The 25,542-nt window shown below is 33.3% G+C and overlaps 2 protein-coding genes across 6 annotated transcripts; both read left to right on the top strand.

Annotated features, from left to right (window-relative positions):
• The first annotated feature begins 10,267 nt into the window (after positions 1 to 10,267).
• On the top strand, positions 10,268 to 13,949 carry LOC111004953 (Translin family protein). The gene is given in 8 exon segments (XM_022276276.2): positions 10,268 to 10,429; positions 10,538 to 10,644; positions 11,097 to 11,176; positions 11,394 to 11,535; positions 11,611 to 11,760; positions 11,999 to 12,200; positions 13,704 to 13,760; positions 13,763 to 13,949. Coding segments are annotated over 8 exon segments (858 nt in total). The 5' UTR covers positions 10,268 to 10,350; the 3' UTR covers positions 13,804 to 13,949.
• Positions 13,950 to 19,756: 5,807 nt separating this feature from the next.
• On the top strand, positions 19,757 to 25,304 carry ACR5 (ACT domain repeat 5). Of its 5 annotated transcripts, none has more exons than XM_088128089.1 (10): positions 19,757 to 19,961; positions 20,088 to 20,274; positions 22,833 to 22,860; positions 23,129 to 23,201; positions 23,289 to 23,334; positions 23,416 to 23,530; positions 23,615 to 23,682; positions 23,784 to 24,377; positions 24,492 to 24,596; positions 24,711 to 25,304. In XM_088128089.1, exons 2-10 carry the CDS (start codon positions 20,254 to 20,256, stop codon positions 25,044 to 25,046), a joined length of 1,386 nt encoding a protein of 461 aa, XP_087984215.1. In that variant the 5' UTR covers positions 19,757 to 19,961; positions 20,088 to 20,253; the 3' UTR covers positions 25,047 to 25,304. The 5 variants fall into 5 exon arrangements, with proteins under 5 accessions (XP_087984215.1, XP_087984214.1, XP_022132318.1 ...); XM_088128088.1 differs by having other exon boundaries at positions 20,085 to 20,274; XM_022276626.2 differs by having other exon boundaries at positions 20,085 to 20,274; positions 22,797 to 22,860.
• The last annotated feature ends 238 nt before the right edge of the window (positions 25,305 to 25,542 follow it).

Genomic DNA, 25,542 nt, shown 5'->3' with positions numbered 1-25,542 from the left:
CCCCAATTTATTTATTTAAGAAAAAAAAAAGGAAAAAAGTGACCGTTACTCATAGATAGTCTTGTGTCGTGTCTCCCACACAAACCCTAGCCGCTCCCCTCAGTCGCCTTTCGACTTCCCTCTTCCGTCGCACTCGGTGGCGCTGCCTTTCCCTCCCTCGCGCTTCTTCATCTCTTGATCGCAGGTAAACTTCTCGATCTTTTTTCTGTACAATTTTCGGACGTTGTGGATCTTTGTATGATTATTTTCTCCGCGGAGATTTAGCGCCTTTGAGAATTCAAACCCTAATCTCCTACCATATGATGTGCTGAAAATTTGTGAACCCGATTTCTACGCCAACCTTTTGAAACACTACGCTTTTGAGTTCGTTTCCTGTCCGGCCTCCCTTTTCCTCATCGACGCCCTTCCCTTCAACCTTCTATTCGATCAGTGCCACTGTCTAACTCGTGTGTCCTAAACCTAATCTTCAACAAATTCTTGAATCTGCTACGCCATTGGGTTCGAGAGACATGTCATTACTTTCTCTTTGGCTTTTCGTTGGGACTGTAGGTTTAGATGTAGATGCTAAATGATATCAAACTAATGTTGTAAATACTTATTAATCTCATTTAGATTTGTATTTCTCATTCGCATTTCAACTTGTGTTTACTTATTAACTTCCTTGGCTTGATTTTATGTTTGTTTTATGTGCCAAGAGAGTTAGAGTTGTTATTAACTAGGACTTGTCTTTCCACGACCAGGTTCAAGGAGTTTCATGGGAATACTAGTTTTATGGTGCCACATTAGATATCGCTAGGACCTACCTAATTTAACTGGTATTTATTATCTTATCTTTCATCCCATCCTCCCCCCCCCCCCCCCCCCCCCCCCCCCCCCCCAACAATCTAATTTTTAAAAATCAATTTGGAAATTCTTTTAGAGTTTTGTTTTTCTTTTTTTGTCTTTGATTTCAAGAATTTTTCTTCTTCTTTATATACAAATACCTCTTCTTTTATTACTCTGTTTCCTGTCTTGTTAAGTTTACATTTCTAGTTAGTGCTTCTCATCATTTTTATTTTTTATTTTTCTACCTTATGCCTCATTCTCTTTCTAATAAAAAAAATTGTTTTTTTGGTTGCCATGAGATGTTGGTTTTCTTGAAATAATATTAATTGGCCATAAAAAATTTGTTGCTATGATATGGCAATTGTCCCGAAAAACCAATTGGTTGTCTTGATATATCTGGTGTCCATAAACATTAGTTGTCTCTTAATAAGGTAACCAATAGTTGCCTCTCAATAGGTAATATTGAATGCTTAAAAAAAAGAATCAATGGCTACTTTAATATGTCGGTTGTCTAGGTTGCTTGAAAAAGGAACCAATGAGTGTCTCAATATTTGGTTGTCTCTTAATAGCAGTTACCTCAAAATAAAGGAGTAAATAAAGGTGTCAATGGTTCCCTGCATATATTGGTTGTCCATTAATAATATTGGTTACCTCAAAATAAAGGAACCATTTGCTCCCTCAATATGTCGGTTGTCCCATAATATTAGTTGCCTCAAAATAAAGGAACCAATGTTTGTCTCGGTATGTCGGTTGTCCCTTAATATTGGTTGCCCCAAAATAAAGGAAGATTCGTTCCCTCTCTAGGTTGTCCCTTAATATTGGTTGCTTCGAAATGAATGGATTATTGGTTCCCTTGATATGTCGGTTGTCCCTTAATATTGGTTGCCTCAAATTAAAATAACCAATCGATATTTTGGTTGTGCCTTAATATTGGTTGCTTCGAAATGAAGGGACCATTGGTTCCCTTGATATGACTGTTGTCCCTTAATATTGGTTACCTTGAAACCATTAGTTCCCTTGATATGATTGTTGTCCCTTAATATTGGTTGCTTCGAAATGAAGGGACCATTGGTTCCCTTGATATGACCGTTGTCCCTTAATATTGGTTACCTTGAAATAAAGGAGCCTTTGGTTCTCTCGATATGTCGGCTGTCCCTTAATATTGGTTGCCTTGAAATAAAGAGACCATTGGTTCCCTTGATATGACCGTTGTCCCTTAATATTGGTTACCTTGAAATAAAGGAACCATTGGTTCTCTCGATATGGCGGTTGTCCCTTAATATTGGTTGCCTCGAATTAAAAGAACCATTGGTTCCCTGATATTTTGGTTGTCCCTTAATATTGGTTGCTTCGAAATGAAGTGACTTTTGGTTCTCTTGATATGACCGTTGTCCCTTAATATTGGTTACCTTGAAATAAAGGAACTAGGTTCTCTCAATATGTTGATTGTCCCTAAATATTGGTTGCCTTGAATTAAAAGAACCAATGGTTCCCTCGATATTTTGGTTGTCCCTTAATATTGGTTGCTTCGAAATGAAGGGACCATTGGTTCCCTTGATATGACCGTTGTCCCTTAATATTGGTTACCTTGAAATAAAGGAGCCTTTGGTTCTCTCGATATGTCGGCTGTCCCTTAATATTGGTTACCTCGAATTAAAAGAACCAATGGTTCCCTCGATATTTTGGTTGATCCTTAATATTGGTTGCTTCGAAATGAAGGGATCGTTGGTTCCCTTGATATGACTATTGTCCCTTAAATATTGGTTACCTTGAAATAAAGGAACCATTGGTTCTCTCGATATGTCGGTTGTCCCTTAATATTTGTTGCCTCGAATTAAAAAAACCAATGGTTCCCTTGATATTTTGGTTGTCCCTTAATATTGGTTGCTTCGAAATGAAAGGACCGTTGGTTCCCTTGATATGACCGTTATCCCTTAATATTGGTTACCTTGAAATAAAGGAACCATTGGTTCTCTTGATATGTCGGTTGTCCCTTAATGTTAGTTGCCTCAAATTAATAGAACCAATGGTTCCCTCGATATTTTGGTTGTCCTTTAATATTGGTTGCTTCGAAATTAAGGGACCATTGGTTCCCTTGATATGTCTGTTGTCCCTTAATATTGATTACCTTGAAATAAAGGAACCATTGGATCCCTCAATATGTCGGTTGTTCCTTAATATTGGTTCCCTCAATATTTTGGTTGTCCCTTGATATTAATTGCTTCAAAATTAAGGGATCATTGGTTCCCTTGATATGTCGGTTGTCCCTTTATATTGATTACCTTGAAATAAAGGAACCATCGATTCCCCCGATATGTCGGTTGTCGCTTAATATTGTTTGTCTCGAATTAAAGAAACCAATGTTGTCTCTATATATGTTGGTTGTCACTTAATATTTGTTGCCTTAAATAAAGGAAACATTGGTTCTCTTATTATGTTGGTTGTACCTAAATATTTATTGCCTCGAAATAAAGTAATCAATAGTTGCCTCATATGTCGGTTGTCTCTTAATATTGGTTGCCCAAAATAAAGGATCAATGGTTGTCTTAATATGTTCGTTGTCCTAAATATTGATTGTCTTGATATGTTTGTTGCCATCAAAATAATTGTTGTTTCAATATGTCGATTGTCCCTGAATATTAGTTTCTTCTATAAAAAAGGCCAATTGTTGTCTTGATAAGTTGGTTGTTCCGTAGAACAAATGGTTAATTAGATATGTTGATTGTCCCTAAATATCGGTTGCCTTAATTGGTTGGTTTCCCCTAAATATTTATTGCCTTATACATGTCAATTGCTTAAAATGTCTCAAAATGGTGATTCTTGTACCAAAATAATAGTTGCTTCAATATAATGATTGTCGTGAAATATTGGTTACTTTGGTAAGATGATTGTCTTAAAATATTGGTGGCTTCAAAATAACAGTGGCTTATATATATTGATTGTGGTATTTCCCACATGAGGGTTGTCATGATGTTGGTTGGCTCAAAATGATGGTTGTCCCGAAATAAATGTTGTCCTTGATATGATGATTTTTTTGAAATATTGATTGGCTCACTAAAGGAGTTGTCTTAAAATACATGTTGAAATATGGTTTCTTGAATATGATTATCCTGAAATAATTATCGACTTGATATGATGGTTGTCTCGAAATATAGGAATGATAGAAATATGTCTCTTATTAAACTTTCGTTGCCTTAGAATTACAGTTTCTTTAAAATATTTTTTTTCTCACTATGTTGGTTGACTTGGAATATTTTTTTGCCTCGCAATAATATAGTGGCCTCAAAATATTAGTTTCCTTGAAGTGACAGTTGTCTTTAAATAGCGGCAGTCGTTAAATATAGGTTGCCATTAAAGTAGCCGTTGTCACGAAATGATGGTTGTCTAGAAATATTAATTGCCTTCAAATAATAGTTACTCTAGAATATGAATTGCCTCAATATGACTGTTGGTCTTGAGTAATGGTTTCCTCAAAAGTATCTTATGCCTCAAAATATTTGTTGTTGCAATATGATAGCTATCCTAAACTATTAGTCACCTCAAAATATTTGTTTTCTTGCTAGAATGGTTCCATAATATTGATTGTCTTCAAGTGTTATCCTAACATATTGATCGAGTATCTTGTTGCGTAGATATGCTGGTTGCTTATAAATTACGACTAAACAGGGTTGAGCTTGGATTAGGACAAAAAGTAATAAAAAAACTGAAATGAGGTTCTAATATCTTCTTCCGTTTAATTGCATAAAATTCAATGGAAGAGTTGCAAGATACTGTTTCTGTTAAAAAAAAAAAAAAGTGCAGAGAACTGTTGCTTTATACTCACGACCTTGATATATTTTGGTTGTTTCAAGGGATTGGTCACCTCAAAGTTTTGGTTGCTGTGATAGAATTGTTGCTTCGTAATATTGCTTCTTATTATAACGGTTATCAGCTTAGAAATGTTAGTTGCCTCAATATAATAATTGCCTTCAATGTTTGTTGCTTTATATAAGGGTTGGTGCGATAAATTAGTTGCATTTGGTATAACGATTGGGTTGCTGCGAAATATTTGTGCCTCGAGTAAATGTGCAATACTTTGATATAATGTTTGATTTGAAACTTTTTTTTGCCTCATTATAATGCCATCGATATTACGATTGGCTCAATATATTGATTGTAAAACAGTTACCTTGGTATAACAGTTGGTATTACATAATTTTATTGTTACTTGTTGCCTACAATCAATGAAGCTAGACAACTATGAACAAACGTTTGCTAGCTTTTTGTTTTTGCTCCTTTGACATCTTCTACTGGCAGAACTCAGAAAAGGGCAAATGTTACTTGCCATGGCGTTTCTGCAACCTTTTTGACAATATAACGTGGATTGATTATTTATGCGCATTGGTATTGACAGATCCGGTGTTATTAGTTTGTATTTTCCAAAGGTTGTCAAAGAACATTGCCAATAGACAATTGGCCGGGATAAAATTTGGTTCGAACCTACCCATTGGTTCCTCAAACACAGTGTCTTGATACCTATACTTACAATATATAGAGGTTTGCTATATTCTTGGCTTGGTGACAAGAACTTCTTTCTCTCTCTCTTTTATTTTTTGTTTTTATATATATATTTTAAATTTGCTTAGTTTTGCACTAACGATTTTGAATTCTTATGTGTGGTTTACACTAGATTTATTGCCTTCGATAGATAAACTCTTATTCGTGAACGATGTGGATGAATTTTTTGTTGGAAAACCTACTCATTGATTCCTCAAATAGTGTCTTGACAACGGCAAGATAGTGGTTTGCTATATTGTTGGCATGGTAAACAAGGACCTCTCTCTCTTTTATTTTAGTTTTTATAAATTTTGTTAAGTTTGTTTAGTTTGACACCAATGATTTTGAATTCTTATTTGTGGTTTAGACTAGATCTATTACCTTCGATAGATAAACTCTTGCCTTCGATAGATAAACTCTTATTCGTGAACTTTGTGGGTGAAATTTTTGTTGGAAAACCTTTTCATTGATTCCTCAAATAGGTGTCTTGACAACTACAAGATAGAGGTTTGGTATATTTTTGGCATGGTAAACAAGGACCTCTCTCTCTTTTATTTTAGTTTTTATATATTTTGTTAAGTTTGTTTAGTTTGGCACTAATGATTTTGCATTCTTATTTATTGTTTTTGATAGATAACCTCTTATTCGTAAACGTTGTGGATAGGATTGTGGTTGGAAACCGACACATTGGTTCCTCAAACAGTGTCTTGACATCGACAACATAGAAGTTTGCTATATTCTTGGCATGGTATACAAGGTCCTCTTTCTCTCTCTTTTACTTTTACTTTTGTTTTCGTTTTTGATTTTTTTTTTTGTATACATTATTTTAGAACTGATGATTTTAAATTCTTATTTGTGTTCTAGAGTAGATTTATTGTCTTTGATAGATAAACTCTCATTTGTGAACATTATGGATGGAATTTGTTAGAGTAGTTGATGTCTTCTAATTACTATTTAATTTTGGTTTCATATCATTTTATGTTTAGTCATGGTCTCTGTTTTTTAAAATTAATTTTGGTTGTTTCACTTGAATATCTATAGGATTCTGATTCCAATGGTTGGGTTTCTTTGTGAACCTCATTAAAAAAGTCAAGGGTTAGAAGAAGCTATAAGGCTTTCTTTTAACCAATTTTCCCAATTTGTTACTTGTTTTAAGCACAACTAACAAATTTTATGTAAGTTTTTCAAGGCTTTGGAATCACCCAAAATCTCAAGCTATCTGGTGGCTCTGAAGTTGATAACTTGATGCCAGAACTCAGGTGTGTGAAAGAAAGAACAAATTGAAATCTTTAGTTTTGTAAACGTTATTTTTTTGTGGTCTGTTTATCTACCTCTAACTTTTAACTGATAAAAAATATTTTGTAGAGATGGAAAATAGAATACGCGTGGAACGTACAAAAGTTGAAAAGAAAAGTTGTAATCCTTCAATCTCTCTCGATCTTCTTCCTCTCTCGATTTCAGGTACTCGATCCCTTCTCCCTATCTCTCTTCTTCAAGTCTAAGGCTTCTGCTAGATTGTTTTATGATTATTTTCCGAGTAATTAGAACCAAGCTGATAAATTCGGCTCTATTGACATTGGTTCGGTTCCCCAATCTCTTCTAAATTGGAAACATTGAATATTCCATTCTCGGTTAAATTCAACCAATGCTGACACTACAATAAGGTTATGTTCTACTTCTACCCCTCGAAGGTACATAACATTTTTGAATGTCCTGCTGATTGACTACTACATCTAGGGACGGGATTGATCCCGAAAGAGAGGTCTTTCTTTCGACCTTTTTCTATTTATTAAGATTGGCAATTTTGTTGGATCCTTTAATTTCCAGAAAATTTGCCACCAATGCAGCCCTGCATGCAAGGTGTAAGGAGCTTGCTTCAGTACTATTTTTCACTTTCAGATATGCACAATGAGCACGTTTCACTGAAAAAATAGTTTGTTTCGAAGTATTTGTTGCCTCGGTGTGTTGGTCTCCTTGAAATTAAAGTGGTAAGAACAGTTGTGTAGTTGTGTCGAAACGAAACACGGTTACCTCCAAATACTGGTTTCTTTACACATTGGTTATCTCGAAAGGACAGTTCTCTTGAAATATTTGCTGCCTCAGTGTGTTGGTTGTCTCGAAATTAAAATTGTAAGTTCGAAAATATTTGTGTGTCAAAATATGGTTATCTCGAAACAATGGTTGCATTGAGATATTGGTTGCCTCAAAATGACAGTTGCCTTTAAATATTTTTATGCCTTGAAATAATGATTGGCTTGACATTTTCAGTTGTCGCAAAATTTAAGTTTCCATTAAATGTCGCTAGAAAAATATTGGTTGCCTCAAAATATAGATGATCTAAATTATTTGTTAGCTTTAAATATTGGTTGCTTCGATTATTCGGTCCTAAATAGTGGTTGCCTCTATATAATCGGTTGTCTCGAAATAAAAGTTACCTTGATATGTCCGTTCTCCAAAAACATTGGTTGCTTCAAAATAATTGATGGTCCGAAATATTTGCTGCCTTCAAATATTGGTTGCCTCAATCATTCGGTTGTTCTTAAATGTCGCCTTTCAATAATGGTTTGCCTTGATATGTCAAGGTCTCGAAATACTGGATGGTTTGAAATATTTGTTGAAGTTGTCCCAAATGAAGGTTGTTTTGAAATATTAATTGTCTTGGATATATAAGTTTTGAAATATTTATTATATTGATACAACAGTTGTGTCGAAACACGGTTACCTTCAAATACTGGTTGCCTTAGGGATATTGGTTATCTCGAAATGGCAGTTTTCTTGAAATATTTGCTGCCTCAGTGTATTGGTTGTCCTGAAATTATTAAAGTTGTGAATCCGGAAATATTTGTGCGTCAAAATATGGTTAGCTCGAAAAATTGGTTGCCTTGAGATGTTGGTCGCCTCAAAATGACGGTTGCTTTTAAATATTTGATGTCTTGAAATAATTGTTGGCTTGATATTTTTAGTTGTCCCAAAATGGAAGTTTCCATGATATGTCACAAATATTGGTTTGCCTCATAATATATATGATCTGAATTATTTGTTACCTTTAAATAATGGTTGTCCCGAATCAAAGTTGTCTTGAAATAATGGTTGCCTTTATACGATCGGTTGTCCCGAAATAAAAGTTGTCTTCAAATATTTGTTGCCTTTAAATAATGGTTGTCCTGAAATCAAAGTTGTCTTGAAATAGTGGTTGTCTCTGTACAATCGGTTGTCTCGAAATAAAAATTGCCTTGATATGTTCGTTCTCCAAAAACATTGGTTGCCTCAAAACAATTGATGGTCCGAAATATTTGCTGGCTTCAAACCGTGGTTGTCTCAATCATTTCGGGTGTTCTTAAATGTTTGACGCCTTTCAATAATGGTTTGCTTTGATAATGTCAATGGTCACAAAATAGTGGTTGGTTTGAAACATTTGTTGAAGTTGTCCCAGATGAATGGTTGTTTTGAAATATTTATTGTCTTGGATATATAAGTTAGTTATTAGTTGTTCTGAAATAGTGATTTTCTTTAATATTTGGTTATCCTAGAATAAGGTTGGTTGATATATTGGTTAGCTTAAAATAATGGTTTGCTTTTAAATATTTATTGCATTCATATCTTGGTTCTCCTAAAATATTGAGGTCTAGATATGACGGATGGGATGAATGTGTAAAATGTTAGTTGCTTTAATTTGATTATGTTGAAAGTTAGTTACCTTGATATCATGATTCACAATATAAAATTTACCTTAAAATATCTGTTATTTCAATTTATTAGTTGCCTCGAAATATTAGTTGCCTCAATGTAACGTAATCATCCAATACAGTTAACTATGTATTTTCAGAGGACACCAAGAAATTTTTGAAAGATTGTTTGAGTTCTTGGGTCTTGTGCTACTAGTGTCTGCTTACGATTCCTTTTAAAAGAAAGAAATAATAGAACCTCAAGGATAAAGTCCATTTGTTTAATTGTTTACATGATGCATTTTACTTGTTACCGTTCCATTTTAATGTTTAGACGGATGAATAATATTTAAGGAGGGTATAATAAACAAGTTCCAAAATGTTGTCTTTCACTCGAATGAGAAAATTTTCGATACTATGGGAGTACCATACTCTCTTCCATTCACTCTTTGGTCCGCATTATATTCATAATAGTGTGAGGATGTTCTTTAAATTTATTGTATAAATAAAATGGAGTATGGTATTTCTGTACTACTAGACTTTTCTCCCAAAGTGAAGTGCCTCGAGTAACTATGCAACTTTCTTCTTCGACCCCATTCTTTACTTTTCGATCTGTAAGTTCGATTCTTTAAGGACTCGTCATGTTTATATTAATTTAGGCTGTATTTTTAGTTTCGATTGTGAATATTTTGATCACTATTTACAAAATTTTAAGATTTTTTAATACAAATTTATGACTACATTTTTTAAAGTTAGTAAAGTTATGCTAAAATGATGATGGAAAGAAAATGATTTTTTTATTTCAACATGTGGGAGTGAGAGATCGAACTCACAACCTCTTGATTGAAGATATATTCAAATTACTGCTTAGTTTAGCAAGAAAATGAAATTGAACATACCAAAATAGTTACTTTTTTTAAAATACAAAGATAAAACCAGTTTATAAAATAGGATTAAAAAAAACAAAAGTTTTTTTTTCATTTTTTAAAATTAAAATAAACAAAAGTTGAAAGTCTATCGATTAAAATAGATACTTTAAAAGTATATAGATTTATAATATATGTATATGTATATATATATATATTTTGTGTACCTTTATTTATTTGTTTAGAGTGACCTAGGTGTGGTTGGATTTGAACATTTTTGATGTTAAAAGAAATTTCATTTTCATATAACTTGATTTTGAGAGATGTGTTGGGCTTGGGTTGAATTTTATGATTTATTTGATAGTTTGATCATTTAGGTTAAAAAGTTTAGAATTAAAATTCAGACAATAAAAATAAAAATTTCCCAAATTTACCAACTTCTGATTCCGGAGGGACAGATGTTGTATGCTACCGGAATTCAGAAGGCCGCTCTCACTCTCATGGCTTCCAAACCAAAGCCCCAGCTCCTCCATAAAAGTATTTCTCTCTCTCTCTCCCAATTAGGGTTTTGAGCTATTAAAAGCAGTAGCTATTTTCAATTTTCCATTCTTCTGGGTTTGATGTTACAGTTTCAAAATTGTTCAGTTGCAGGGCCAGCGTTGCAGAGCTCACCGAAAAGGGCGAGGACATTATCCACTCAATCCTCCATGAACGACGCCTTCTCTAAATATGCCGACTACCTTAATAACCTCGTAAGTTCATAATTTTCACCATAGCTCTCGTATGAAAAGATACACCGGTGAGCCGAACCTTCTATCCCTAGATTCCGAAATGGGGTTTCCATTTTTCTGACTGTAGTTTGCTCACGGAGGAGTCTGTTTGAAATTGTTGCTGGAAAATCAATTTTGGGTTTGGATAGTGTTATTATGCGTGGCTTTATTTTGTTCTTTTGGTCAGATAACTAGCTTATTGCCTTGAAATGCTGCCATTAAAATGCAATGCAGTTGATTAGGCCGAGATTTCTAACTTTGTGCTACTTGCTATGAAGCCATTCAGTCGATTATTCAGCATCAAGAGCTCTTCTGGGTTGTTAGTTGTAGGATTGGGATTGGAACAGTTCGATGCAGTGCATGAGTTTGCATCAATTTATTTAAACTTCTTTTCAACTTTTTTGGTTCATCTATTCGACTGACTAAATATACAGAATGATAAGCGGGAAAGAGTGGTGAAAGCAAGCCGTGATATCACAATGAACAGCAAAAAGGTCATTTTTCAAGTTCATAGGTACGACTTTGCCACTGTTATTATCTACTTGTTCTTAATATTGAACTTAAACTTTTTTCAATAACTTTTTTTCTTGAACTGTTGAGCACATCAACCTGTATAATTTTTCACTTTTATCCATTTTGGCACTTTCACGGTCTAGTTGTTGTTATGAACTCATGATAAATATAATTATAAGTACATGGATTGTGGCTTAGTAGTATGATTATTAAAACAGAATCAGTAAACAGAACAAAGAGGAGGTTCTGGAAAAGGCAGAAAAGGACTTGGCAGATGTGACATCGCGGCATGTGTCCCGACTTATAAAAGAGTTACAGGGGACCGATTTCTGGAAGCTAAGGCGGGCATACTCACCAGGGGTGACCTTTCTGTCTTTTACCTTTTCAGGCCAAAGTTAAACGACAAGTTGATCTGTTTAGCTTTGGCTTCTGCAGGTGCAAGAATATGTTGAAGCCGCAACCTTCTGTAAATTCTGCAAAACAGGAACTCTTTTGAATCTTGACGAGATAAATGATACATTGTTACCCCTTAGTGATCCGGCACTTGAGCCTTTGCAAATTAACAATCTCGACTACCTCTTGGGGGTTAGCATCTAAGTTCTGTTTCTTCTCATATCATTATTTTGTTAAAATGAATAGGACAAAAATACATTATATGCTTAGAGATTAGTCGCATACTCATTGACATGTAACAGGTGTGGGTCTACAATCCATGTGATTATACTACTAATGAAAATAGATAAACAAATGATTTTAAAAGTGGTTTTCTTAGTGCATGTGAAACCCCTGTTTTCAAAGAAGAGGTGCCTAATGCTCTATACAGCTTGCAGACTTGACTGGAGAACTGATGCGATTGGCAATTGGTCGAATATCAGATGGTGAACTTGATTTTGCCAAGAATATATGCAGCTTTGTTCGTGACATCTATCGTGAGCTCGCTCTTGTAGTCCCTCATATGGATGATAATTCAGATATGAAAATGAAGATGGATACGATGCTTCAAAGTGTGATGAAGATAGAAAATGGTATTACTCAAAACGTTCATCTGTCTTACATTCTAAGCATGACCTACTTCATTTATGCATTGAAAGTCAGAAACACACTGATCGGGATGTTTCTAGCTAGTAGTGATAGGAACTTGTGAAGAGCCAATGAAAAATTTTCTTTTTGGATAAAAAAACTGAGCTTTCATTAAGATAAATGAAAGAGAAACAGGAGGATATACAAAAAAAAAAAAAAAATAGCCCAACAAAAAGAGTAAAACTAGAAGGAATGGGCTCCAATCAAGCAAGATCTTTTGGATAAAATTGTGCTAAACAAGGGGGCATACAAAAAAAAAGGTCCAATAAAAAGAATCAAACTAAAGGAACATGCTCCAATCAAGCAAGATCTATCCATTACAGATTGGGACACAACAGTCCAAAGAGATACGTGATATCTAACCAGTTTCCAAACCTCTTCCCAGGAACACTCTACACCCTCTTAAAAAAAATTTATTGTTCCTCTCAATTCACAGCTTCCAAAAAAACTGCTAAAAGGTTTGCCCACCACAAAAAACAACCCTTATGCAATAGGCAGTATGTTGTTATTGCCCCCAATAAGAATTTTTCTCATTCAGGCAGCTATGGGCAGTATGTCTGTTATTGCCATGTTTCGACGGCCACTGGGCTCAAAAACAATTAATCCACTAGAGACAACAGTAAATTTTGTTTGTTGTGGTTTACTCAATTTAAGCCCGAGACTAGGGAAACACTAAATCTGAAATAGCCATTCATATCTTTCGTATTTATGCAATTAGTTTTATTTTTTTCGTCTACTTGTGTAGGGGGGAAGGATTTGTAGCAAATATTTGATTGTTCCGAGTCATTTTACTTTGTGTTCTCTTAATACAGTCAATTTAACTTTTCTATGCTATTTAAATACTAATTTGGTCCTTGTACTCTCGCCTTTAGTTTAGTTTATTTTTGTATGTACTCTCAAAATGTTTATTTTGATTTCTGTACTTTAAAAAAGTGATCATTTTGTCCATTCATTTTCATTTTTATTTAATTTCTTTTGATTATAATTTTAGCATGGCATCTCACCCTCTAAATTCTTTGGGATGTAGAAATAAATTTGTATAGAAGCATTTCTATTGTGAATTCTTTGGGACGTAGAAATAAACTTGTATAGAAGGATTTCTATTGTGAATAAAATTTGCGTTAAAACTTTTACAAACAGGTATCAAATTGATTACTTTTAAAAGTACATAGATCAAAGTAGACGTTTTTAAAATACAATGACTAAAATGAACAAAAGTTTATAAGTATAGGGACTAAAATGAAACAAAGTCGAAAGCATAGGGACCAGATAGTATTTAATCCTTAAAATAATTCATGCAGCCAATTTAATTCTTAAGAGATGGAAAAATTAAATTCCTCGTGATGCATTATGGTGGTGTAGTTGGATTTAATATCAGAACTTTGTTGATCTAACTAGTCCTTCTTGCTTTAATTCCCTACATCTTAACTTGTATTCAACTTTTGCAGCTTGCTTCAGTGTTCATGTTAGAGGATCAGAATACATGCCCCTACTTGGATCAGATGATCCAGTTCATTCTTGATGGGCGTGCCCGATATCGAGCTTTAAAGTAATTTTTTGCTTCTCGCATTGCTCCATGCATGCAAAATTGCTGTTAGTAGCCGATATTAACATTTGCGGAGTCGTACTTTGATGTCTTCTGTTCAGAAAGAATGTTTTGATTTGAAAATGAAAACGAGGGCATTCCAGCTTAAGTGAGCAAAGAGCATCCTGCAAGTATGCCATAGTGCTAAGTTATGATCTGCAAGAAATTATCTTTATATATAAATAATTTTCTTTTTTTTTTCCTTTATTTTTCAGGCAAAAAGGAAAAATATTTAGGTGAGGAGGGGGTTCTTTAGTGTGCGTTTGATTGGTTATCAAAAAATAGAAAAAATAGAAATTTGAAACAAATGATTCAATGAAAAATAGTGTTGTATTATATGTTTTCAATATTTTTGATATATGTTTGGTAGCAAATTTAGAAATTGAATCTCAATTTAAAAAATTGTTCAAAGTGTTTAATAATATATTTGTAAACTAACGGTGTGTCAACTAAATATTTATAGAGTCAATCTAAAGTAATATTAATTTATTTATTTCCATAGATTTTGTAGAATTATATTTTACAGTATTATATGATTTATAATATATTTTTAATTTTAATAAAAATGAAAGTTTATAACAAAATATTTTGGCGGTATAATTCTATCTTTTAAAGTTTCAAATTCTAGCAAACGATGGAAATATCAAGTCTTTCGTTTTCTAAAATACATGAATAATATATATTTTTTGTATTTCTTTCTTGTCAAAAATTTAATAGTGGTCAGTCTTTAGTCTTTGAATGAATAAGTCTACGTCAGCAGGATTTGGACAATAAATTTGGGCCGAAGGTAGTAGGTTTTGTGGGCCAATCTGCTGGTTGGGAGACCAGAACATGAGGAAGCAGGGGACGGCTGCAGCAAACATGCCCCGTTGTCTCTTCATTTTTTTTAATTTTTAAAAAATTATTTATTATTTTATTTTATTTTGGAGAAAAATGAGAGTAGTGATCAACTCTTATGAACAAAGAGTTGGTTGATATTCAAATATACGAATTCAATAAAAAGGGGTTAATGACGTCAGATGTGTCACGCTCACAATCGGGTAATTTGTGTGCTAGTTGTAGCTACTTTTTTTTTTTTCATATTCCTTCTCTGAAATCGAATTCTAATTTATCGTTACTCGTAATTCATGACCATCATACTAAGTTCTTATCCCACCATCGAAAGTTGATAGGGTAGAAATTTGAACTTTGAATCAACGGCATGTTGGTCATGCTATTCGTCAAGTTATCATGAATCATCAGAGTAATGCTCGATCTTTAAAAAAAATTTCTAGTTATAGACATGTCAAAGAAACAATGTTGTTTATGGAACGAAGATTTGAAACTGTAATTTTTTAAATTAAGTAAAAATATTTTAATTACTAAATTATATTGAATCACTAAATAATGTGTGGTTGGTGGGTTAAAAACTTTTAATGTTTAGACTAGAGTTCATTTTTGTGTTGAATTTGAAATCAAAATGACACAATATTTAAAACTATATCATGTTAACTTTTTCATTCGTAATAATGGAAAGTTTACTTATAAAAAAAAAGTTGGTGAAAATTTATGGTTGAATTAAATTCGAGTTCATATTTAACATGTGTTTTACTTAAGTTAGGCTCCTAAAATGTACCTCCAAAATTGTAGACAGCCAATTACCAACCAAATATTTTGCAGAAAAACAAAAATAAAAAACTAATCAAACATGAATTTCAATTAAGTGTAATATTGAGGTTTTACTATTTTTAGTTTTGCAAAATCTAATTGAAATTAGGAATCACACATCTTTTATGAGACAACTTTTTGTTATCCACTTTTAAACAATGTAATAGAAATGGTCATTAATGACTACGATATTAAAGTCATTTTTTTATAAGTTTTTAAATTTTAAATTTTTTATTTTTTTAGACTCTAGATTTTAGAATATGTATAATAAGTTTTTAAATTTTCAATTTTGTATCTAATAATTTAATGAGCTTTAAAAGTTTATTAAATACAAAATTAATAATTTTAGTTTAAAAATTTATTAGTATATTTTTTTTAAGTTTTTGACATTTTAAACAAAACTTGAAGGCTGAAAGTTAAGGACAAACCCTCGAAATCCAGGGCCCGTCCTAGTCTTGAACTTATTAGCTTTATAACTATATTGAAAATTTAACTTTTTTTTTTCTGTAAATATTTATAATTACAAAATAATTACAAAATCCCCCAAAAAGAAAAGATTTGGGCATGCACAGAAACCCAGTCAGAATTAGACACACATGCATGGCATTCCTTAATCGGGCATCTATGGAAAGAATAAACCTTCTGCGTTGTCTAGTAAGCTGCCATTTTCATATATTGAAGAATAAAATCGACAAATTGAATAGGGAATCACTTGGGGTCTGAATAAGATCAGCAGGAAACACAATGGATAGGGCTTCTCAAACAGAGGCAGTGTTGCAGAAAAAAGAGCTTTTGTCTTCTTCAGTTAGTACAAATTCGGTCGATATCGACAATCCTTCCGCAGGAAGGAGGCTAGAAAAGTCAGCGGGGCAATCAAAAATACCTGCTTTTGACGCTACGCTGTGCCGACCCGGGATGCTACTCACGAGCTGGTCAGGGACAGGTTCCGGTCACTCTTTCGATGCCATGCCATTGTGGTGGCACGGGAACCACTGAATGGGGGCGGTTTTCATCTCATCGCTGGCGTGTGGAATACAAGTGCATCCAAGCACAGCGCAGCCAAGAGGGTCCAAGATTGCTTCGTCGAATGGGCTGGCCTTTTAGTTTAGAGAGCAGTAGAATGTTGGGTTAGCTCTGCCTTGTTGTGATAGGGGGGTGAGAGGAACTGTTCAGAAATGTCTTAGTTGGTTGAGGGGTGACCGATCCGGTCAGGCGCATGGAAACTCGAAACCCTCGTAATAATAATATATTTTAACTAAAAAAAAGGCGTTCAAAAATAACATTGAAATAACAGTTCAGTCGTTAATAATAATTTAGTCTTTGTAATTTAAAGATGGTAAATATTTAGTCTATTTCATAAAAGAATTTGTTAAATTTCTTAGATATACAGATCGATAAACTAATAAATCAAATGTGTTTATAAATTAATAGTTATATGATAAAAGTCTATACTTAATTTAGATAAAATTTATCACAGAAACAATTAAATTGTTACAAGTTTTAAATGACATAAACTTTTTTTTTCTGAGATATAAACGACAGAGACTTAATTATACTTACTAAAGTTTAAAAATTAAATTATTATTAATTTGAAACTATATAACTAAAGTCTTACACTAAGAAATTTGTAATTAAATTGTTACTTTACGATCAATTTAAACGTCAAATGTGCTTTTACACCAGTCAAGGAAAGAGAAAAAAAAAAAAAAGTGGGCCCGTGGTCCCATGTTGATATACTTACGTGGACTGATGACGTGGCAATGACAATGTACCAAAACGACCCTTCCCAAACTCCAAAAGGCCTCCCCAATCCCCGCAACGTCGCTATCAGCCGGAGCCGCCGCCCCTCCGTTGTATTCTGGCGAAAGTCACGTGCGCTACCTGCAGATCCCCACGTGAGCGCGTGGGAATATCGAAACGCTCGGCTTTTTGGACAAATTCTTTGACCGTTGACTCTGTGGTGGGCCCGCTGCTACGTATGCCCTATTGCCCTAGACGTAGACTTAGCGTCCACTAATCTCAATTAATTCTGAATTTAATTACTTTTTTGGTATTTTATTGAAGCACGAGAGACGATTTTTTCTGTGGAGAAAAGTCTAATACAATATTAATCACGATCAACTTGTTAAAAAAAATGTAAAAGTATAATGGAAGAAGATATTTTTCATTTTTGATTTTTCAGTTTTGAATTTGTTGGATTGCTTTTTGATGACTTGGCAAGAGAAAATTTAGCTAAATAATTAATAAAATAAAAATAATAAGAGGTTATTAAGTAATTAGCAAGATGACTAAATGTAGGGTAGTATATTTGTATTCTAGTCTCATAGAAAAGAGTGAATTCAACTTCAAACTTTAGTTTTATTATATAGAATTTTAAACTTAAATAAGTGATCAAATCAATATCTCATGTTGTTTTGTGAGTGGATTCTTTTTTTTTAGTTTACTTTTATGTTGCATGTAATATTTCCAATGAAATTATTATTTTTCCTCGTTGTACCTTTTTAAAGTTTTTTTGTACATCTATACTGATACGTTATGTGGTGATATTTTGAATGTTTAACTGGTTGGATATTAGATAATTTAGGATGGATTTTTGACAATTTTATAACTTTATTTTGTACTATATAGATGATAATAATGATATATCAAAGATAAATTTAATTAAAAAAAAAGACTGAGTGAACAAATTATGTCAAATAATATAGTAATGAAATATTTACATTTATAAATAATGATATGGAAAGGAGAAAGAAAAATGAAAGAAAGGAAAATAAAAAGAAAAAGAAAAGATAAGAGTGAAGATGTAGGAGGGAGACAGCTAGATTAAGATTGTGTTTTATAATTATTTAAATTTGAAGATTGTGTTTTATAATTATTTAAATTTGAAGATTGTGTTATGTTTCTTAATTTTAAACTTTTTATTATATTTAAAAAATACATATTTATTTTATGCTTTATGTAAATTACTTTCATATATTTGAAATAAATGTGAGGAGGTTGTTTCACTTAAATCTTGAACCATTTTTCATTACATTTGTATTTTTTAAAAAACGTTTGACCTTTGAAATTTGTTGTTCTTGAACTTTGATGATTTTTTTTTAATTCCTTAAATTAAAAAACCTTAGGTATAATATTCAAATTTTGTTTAAAAGTTGGGTGATAAGGTTACTTTATGGTTTAAGTTGGTCAAATTCAAGCTAATTTTATTTATTAATATATATATATATATACCTAGTTTTTGCTCTAATTTTTGAAGCAATGTTATTGAATATAATATGGGTAGAAAAATCTTTTTTTTTTCTTGGTTGATTTAATAATAGAAAGGGACCAAATGAAAAAGAGTAGTTGTGTTTCTTTTTAAATTGAGAGGACCATACTAAATTGTCACCCCTACTAAGTTTATATCTTTACTTTAGTTCATGGAATTTTCACATTAATTTCATCTTATTATTTATTTGAATATTAAAAAGATATATTTTTTCACTCAACAATATTTCACCATATGAATTTGAAACTACAATTTTTTCTGTGATAATATATACTTTAATCAATTGAATTACGTTCAAATTGATAAATATTTTTAGATTTTCTACCTAAATATTAGTTTTTACATGGACTAAAAATATAGTTTCTTTAGTTCATAAAATTTGCACACAGAGTTATATGAGTATTTGTTTTTTTATTTTTTACTAATTATTTTAATAGAAATCTTGATTTGTTTCAAAACTCCACGTTTGAGCCAGTTATATGTTTACTTCAAATCCTAGTCCATGAACACATCTATTTAATATGTAACTGCACAAAACAAATGTCATATAAAGTTCATGTTAAATGATTCATGAAAAACTAACAAAATATAACGACTAAAATATTTTAATTTATTTTCAAGTTCATAAATCAAATTTAGGTTGTGCGTAGAATCTATGTTAAGATTTTGTAAAAATCGAGTAAAAAATTTAAAAAAAATTAAAAATACATGAACTAAAATTGAAAATATAAAAATCAAGATATTATTTTAATCATATAATATTTAAAAATTTAGATTTTTTTTTTTTGAAAAGAAATCATAATAATGAATTTAGTTTAGGTTATGAAAAAAGAAATCTTTGCAGAATAAACATGTAAATATGAGAATTCCAACTAACAATCTAATATACTTGTAAATTACATTTATTTAACTATATAATGTTTAATTACTAAATTGAAATTTTACTAATTTTAAGAGTAATATATATATTATTAATTTTCAATTTCTTGAATCTGAAAATCTCAAGATGAACTTGAACAGGGGAGGTTGATGTTGATATAGAAATGGTGGAACGCCTTGTCTTTTCAATTACTTACATCCGTACCCCAAAAGCAATCGGATTCTCCATCGCAAAACCCGAAGAAGATCCATTATCAATCGAAACACAATGTTTAGCAGGAAATGGAGAGGCAAAACCAGCGTTTTCTGGCGATTGTGAAGAAAAAGGTACGCCACAACAACACGCAGCAGTTCTTTTCTTTTTTGGCGAACTCAGCCATGACTCATTACTAATAAGCTTATCAGGCCCACTCGCCTACGCCATTAATAGCCTGAAATTTAAACTGGCAGCAGCTACGTGCGCAGAGGACAGAGGCTGCCCTAAATCGCACAACCAGGCATTGTAGAATTGGGTTGCGTTGGGGGCTCAGAATCAGGGACCATGTGACAGCACCACGAGGCACGGCAGGCAGTCGCCTTAAGACACGCGTGTGTGCGCGCGCACCAAGTGTTTGACAAAATGCCAAAACCAAACCAACAGGTTAGTGTTTCTTTTTCCACTGCTAAGCTAGTTTTAAATCTTATTTTAGTTCTTTTTTCTGCAGTTTTTGTCTATTTTAATCACTGTAGATTGATTTTGGCTTTTGTTAATATTTATTCCACGTTTCTTTAAAACATCTATTCTAATCTCTTTACTTTCAACTTTGTTCATTCAGGTTCTCTTTTTAGCCAATAATCTTGATCTTTGTTAACACTGCATATATAAATATTTCAAAAAACTTATTTATTGTAGTGTTGTGTAGACATTGTGATACAAACGAACGAATTAAATAAAAATTAATTAAATATATTAAAATAATCACTTTTAAAAATTAAAGACGAGACATTTTGAGACTACGAGAGAATCAAGATGACAAAAACGAAAAATACCAAAACAAAATTAGAATTTAAACCACCAACCTAACATCCCCTCCATAAACAATTATCTTATTGTCCTATTAAAGCAATACACTGTGTAGATTAAGTTGAATGGGTTCAATTAGACACTGAAATTCTGGTAGCTGGTTGGCTTCTGTCTCATTTTTATTGCCATCCGAGCTGTATTTCGGCTGTTCCTTCTTCTAGTCCTACTCACTCTTTGCCAGGGGTTGAATGTGTGTGTGGGTGTCTATTGATTTGCTTTGATTTTTCTTTGTGGGGAGACATAAATGAAGTTTGTGGAGGTTCATTAATGGGAAATTATTATTGGGTTCGTTAAATTAAATTAATAGGGCATGCCGCATGCACAACCTTTTGTAATGAATGCCCATTAATCAAACAAGTTAGTTAAATCAGCGAGGATAGAATTAATCTTTATAATATATATTTTTTATATTGTCTCTTAAGTGTACTCCAATATGAAGTCTAAAATGTGGAGGAAACACGGTTGGGAGTTAAATTATATCTTACTTTGATTTTATTTTAAATCATGGGTAGGGTATTGAAAAATAGAAGTCAATAGGTTAAGTAAATTTAATATTTTAAACATATTTTAAATATAAATTAACTTTTTAACTTCGTGGATTGACTATTAATAAGGATTGTGATGTTGATGACAAAATGGTACTAACTACAATAGGGGTTGAGGGTTCTAGGTGAGAAAACTCAATGCCCAACAATCAATTTTATCATCCCCTCGAGACAACAGTATGGCCAAGTTGATGTAGAAGTTAGAACTCTCCCTGTGATGAAATGAAAATTTTTAAAAGATAAAAATGTAAAGTGCTTCCCCATCGATATTAAAATATTATAAAATTCAAAATTTCATGGATAAAGAAAATCTCAGTTCAAATTTTCATCTTTATATATATGTAATGTAATATTAAATTTATGGTCTTGATTTAAGGTTGAATTTAATTTAAAAGGTATTATATTTTTTTGGTCTATAAAATTTGTAGTTAATGTTTATTTAGTAGCTGAAATTTAAAAAAGACATGGTATATGAAATTTGGAAAATGATTCAAAATGATCACCAAATTAACTAAAACATGATACGTAGGTCAGGGTGAAAAATTTTAAACGAGGTGACCATTTTTTGAATTTTATTTTATTTTTTAGATTACATGACTTTTTCCTTTTTTTACTTTTTCCCATCCTTTCCTTTCTCTCTTCCAGTTCCCTCTTTTCCTTCTCTCTAACCATCCCTTCCTCTTCTTCCTCTTTCCCTTCATCTTCTTTTATTGGGTGTTTGTTTGTTGCTATCTAATTAACTTAAAGGACCATTTTTAAAGCTTGTTAAATGTGTAATGGAAAAAACTAGAGTATTAACCTAACTCGTGTGATTAAATGAAATGGAATTATGGAAGCTGTCAGCACGTTACACATTTTCAATCAGCTACAACTAATACTAATACTAATTAGTAATTATTGCATCCTCAGTTATAACTCATTTTGTCAAAAAAAAAAAATCATAAAAAAGTAATGAGCGTTAATAGAATACACGCAATAAATTGGCCGTAAGTTGTGGGGAGATTTGGCGCCGGTCGGATTCGCTTCAGCTCCACGGACCTTGGAGCTACTTCAGGCTTTAAACCCATAGCAGGTTCCGGGGCCGGCGTTCTCCGCCGCCCGGCGTCCTATTGGTTTATTTTTGGGCTTCTGTTCTTTTGGGGGAAATTCTCTCGTATGATATGAATGTACTGATTCAGAATGACTGAGATTGGAAGCGTAAACACAAGGACAGGGACCAAATAATGGAGATCAAATCTCCATTATAAATAAATAATCGGAAAAAAGGAGTTGACAGAGAGAGAGAGAGAGAGAGAGAGAGAGAGAGAGAGAGAGGGAAGTGGGGAAGAAGTGTTGTGTTTTCTTGTACTTTTTTCAAGTTGCAGGTTTTGGAGTATCGTGTCGGGAGGTCTTATTTTTTTACTATTATTTTTTTGGTTAAAAAAGAATTGATTTTTAAAAACACATCGTTTCAAACCTTCCCAAAGTGAGGCCCGACCCCAATCCCCTTCGCTTGTGTATATAACATATGCCTTTGCTTTCCCTTTGATACAACACCTTGTATCGGCGTTTCAGAAATAACTGAGAAGAAACCTTGAACATTCTGAGCAGATTACGAGTCCTCACAGATCGCAAATGGGTATGTTCTCTTTTGTTTTCTTGCTCTTTGGTTTCCCTTCCCTTTGCTCTGTTCTTCGATTTCTGTTTCTGACTTGGGTTTTAATCTTCTCTGGTTCTCTTTTTTGGGTTTCTTTTCACTGTTTTCTTTTCCTAGTTATCATTTTCAGATCTCTCTCCCTCTCTCTCTATAGTAATGGCTTTTTGATATTTGGTTTCTGATTGGCTTTACAAAATTGTCCAGGCGTCTCTTATTTGTTGGTCTATTTACCCCTTTTCTCTTATTACAGCAATCAACATGAACTTCTCCCATGATATTGATGATGAATATGTGAAGCTAATTAGAAGAATGAATCCACCCAGGTACATAATTTCATTCCTTCCTCTGGATAAACCAACACAACTTTCTTCTCTACGAATAATAAGCTTCAAGTTCTTGTCTTTTTCCAGGGTTGTAATTGACAACGAAGCCTGTAAGGATGCTACCGTAATAAGGGTATGTTTGTTTTCTCGATTTCTGGTTTGCTAAAGTCTTTCATTTAGGTTAGTTTATGCTGATTTCAACCGTTTTTTGCAGGTAGATAGTGCCAACAAACATGGGGTTCTTCTTGAAGTTGTTCAATTTCTTACTGATCTCAATCTCATCATCACGAAAGCCTATATTTCTTCTGACGGTTGCTGGTTCATGGATGGTAAGTTTCTTCTCCCATCTCTCTTTCTGTACTGATTCTCTCACCACCATCAAGATTTTCATATGGTTTTGGCTTCTTGAACAGTTTTTAATGTCATTGATCAAGATGGAAATAAAGTTACAGATGAAGGGGTTTTAGACTACATCAAAAGGGTATGTAGCTGTTTCTATTTTCTCTTGCATTTCTACTTCCCTTTTGTGTCAATTTTTTTTATAGTCCAATTAGTTCAACTTGGTTTTGTTTCTGTTTTCAGTCCCTTGAGTCAGATTCTTGTTTTGCATCTTCCATGAGATCTGTGGGTGTTAAGCCATCTGTTGATTACACTGCAATTGAGCTAATTGGCAATGATAGACAAGGATTGCTTTCTGAACTCAGTGCAGTCCTCACTCACCTCAAATGCAACGTTGTGCACGCCGAGGTGTGGACTCACAACACTCGAGCAGCAGCCGTGATGCATGTCACGGACGAGGAAACCGGTTCTGCAATCACTGATCTTGAGAGGCTGTCTAGGATCAAGGGATTACTCTGTAATGTACTAAGGGGGAGCAACCAGAGGTCCAATGGAGCCAAGACTGTGGTGTCTCATGGAGTCACTCACATTGAGAGAAGGCTTCATCAGATAATGTTTGCAGATAGGGATTACGAACTTCCCGACGACGATGTCGTCGATGAGAAACAAAGACCAAATGTGAAGGTCGTAAATTGGTGCGACATAGACTATTCTGTCGTTACCATTCGGAGCAAAGATCGACCAAAACTTCTATTCGACACAGTTTGCACTTTGACAGATATGCAATATGTAGTCTTTCATGCCAATGTAGTTGCTGAAGGGCCAGAAGCCTATCAGGTAAAAATGCTTTCTCTTGCCTCTTTAGCAACATAGAGATGAAATTGATTGGTTTTTTTGCTTATCTTTTCTATTTGAATTTGTAGTGCTTATCTTTTCTATTTGAATTTGTAGGAATATTACATTAGACACATAGATGGATCTCCTGTTAAGTCTGATGCAGAGAGACAAAGGGTAACTCAATGTCTTGAAGCTGCTATCAAGAGAAGAGTGTCCGAGGTGAGTGAAGAACTGTCATATCCTTGAAACAAATGAGGACTTTTATCGCCATTTTTTTTTTCGAATTTTTTCGCTTTGTTCGGATTGTTAATTTGTTATTCCATCCTGTTTCAGGGCTTGAAGCTTGAGTTATGCACAACAGATAGAGTAGGCCTTCTTTCTGATGTCACCCGCATCTTCCGAGAGAACAGTCTGACTGTCACAAGAGCAGAGGTATCAACGAAAGCCGGTAAGGCGATTAACACGTTCTACGTTCGCGATGCATCGGGGTATCCAGTCGATTCGAAGACGATAGATTCCATTCGAGAAGTAATCGGGCAGACAATACTGAAAGTGAAAGGCAATCCTAAAGAACAAAAACAAGTTACTCAGGATTCACCAACCAGATTCCTATTTGGTGGTCTTTTCAGATCTAGATCGTTTGTGAATTTTGGGTTGATAAGGTCATAAACCATGAGAAAACATATTGACTTAAGCCTGCCCAACATGTAAATGAATGACCTTTCAAACTGCAAACCTCACTATAAATACAACATAGGAAGAAAAGAGAAGCATGGAGCAGAATCAGCTGCTGTTCCTTCTTGTACATTCCCCAAACACAAGCCTTAGGCTCTTATTTTAGCTTTCATTTTTCTGATGTAACAAAAAAACCTCAACTTTCCATTGCCCACATGAAAAAAAAAAAGTTAAAGAAGTTATCTTTATTCATTATGTTTGTTTATTTTGTTGGGGTAACATGGCTAGAATGAAGGGTTGACATTTATTTTGGAATTGAGCTCAAAATTCCAGAAATTTGCACAGGGACCAACATGGAAGCGTCCTGTTGATTGCTTCCCATTTTGGGTTTTTTTTTTTAAGGAGACTTTGAAAGATAACGAACCTTGACCTTTTTTCTATATTTTGAATCCTCCAATATGGAATGAGAATAGTGATTTTGAACTTTAAG

The sequence above is a fragment of the Momordica charantia genome (genome assembly GCF_013281855.1).
Source record: "Momordica charantia cultivar OHB3-1 chromosome 8 unlocalized genomic scaffold, Mcharantia_2.0 BLBB01000008.1, whole genome shotgun sequence".
In the NCBI taxonomy this organism is placed as follows: Eukaryota; Viridiplantae; Streptophyta; class Magnoliopsida; order Cucurbitales; family Cucurbitaceae; genus Momordica; species Momordica charantia.
The sequence above is the reverse complement of the archived record's forward strand: the minus strand, read 5'-3'. Positions and strand labels throughout refer to the sequence as shown.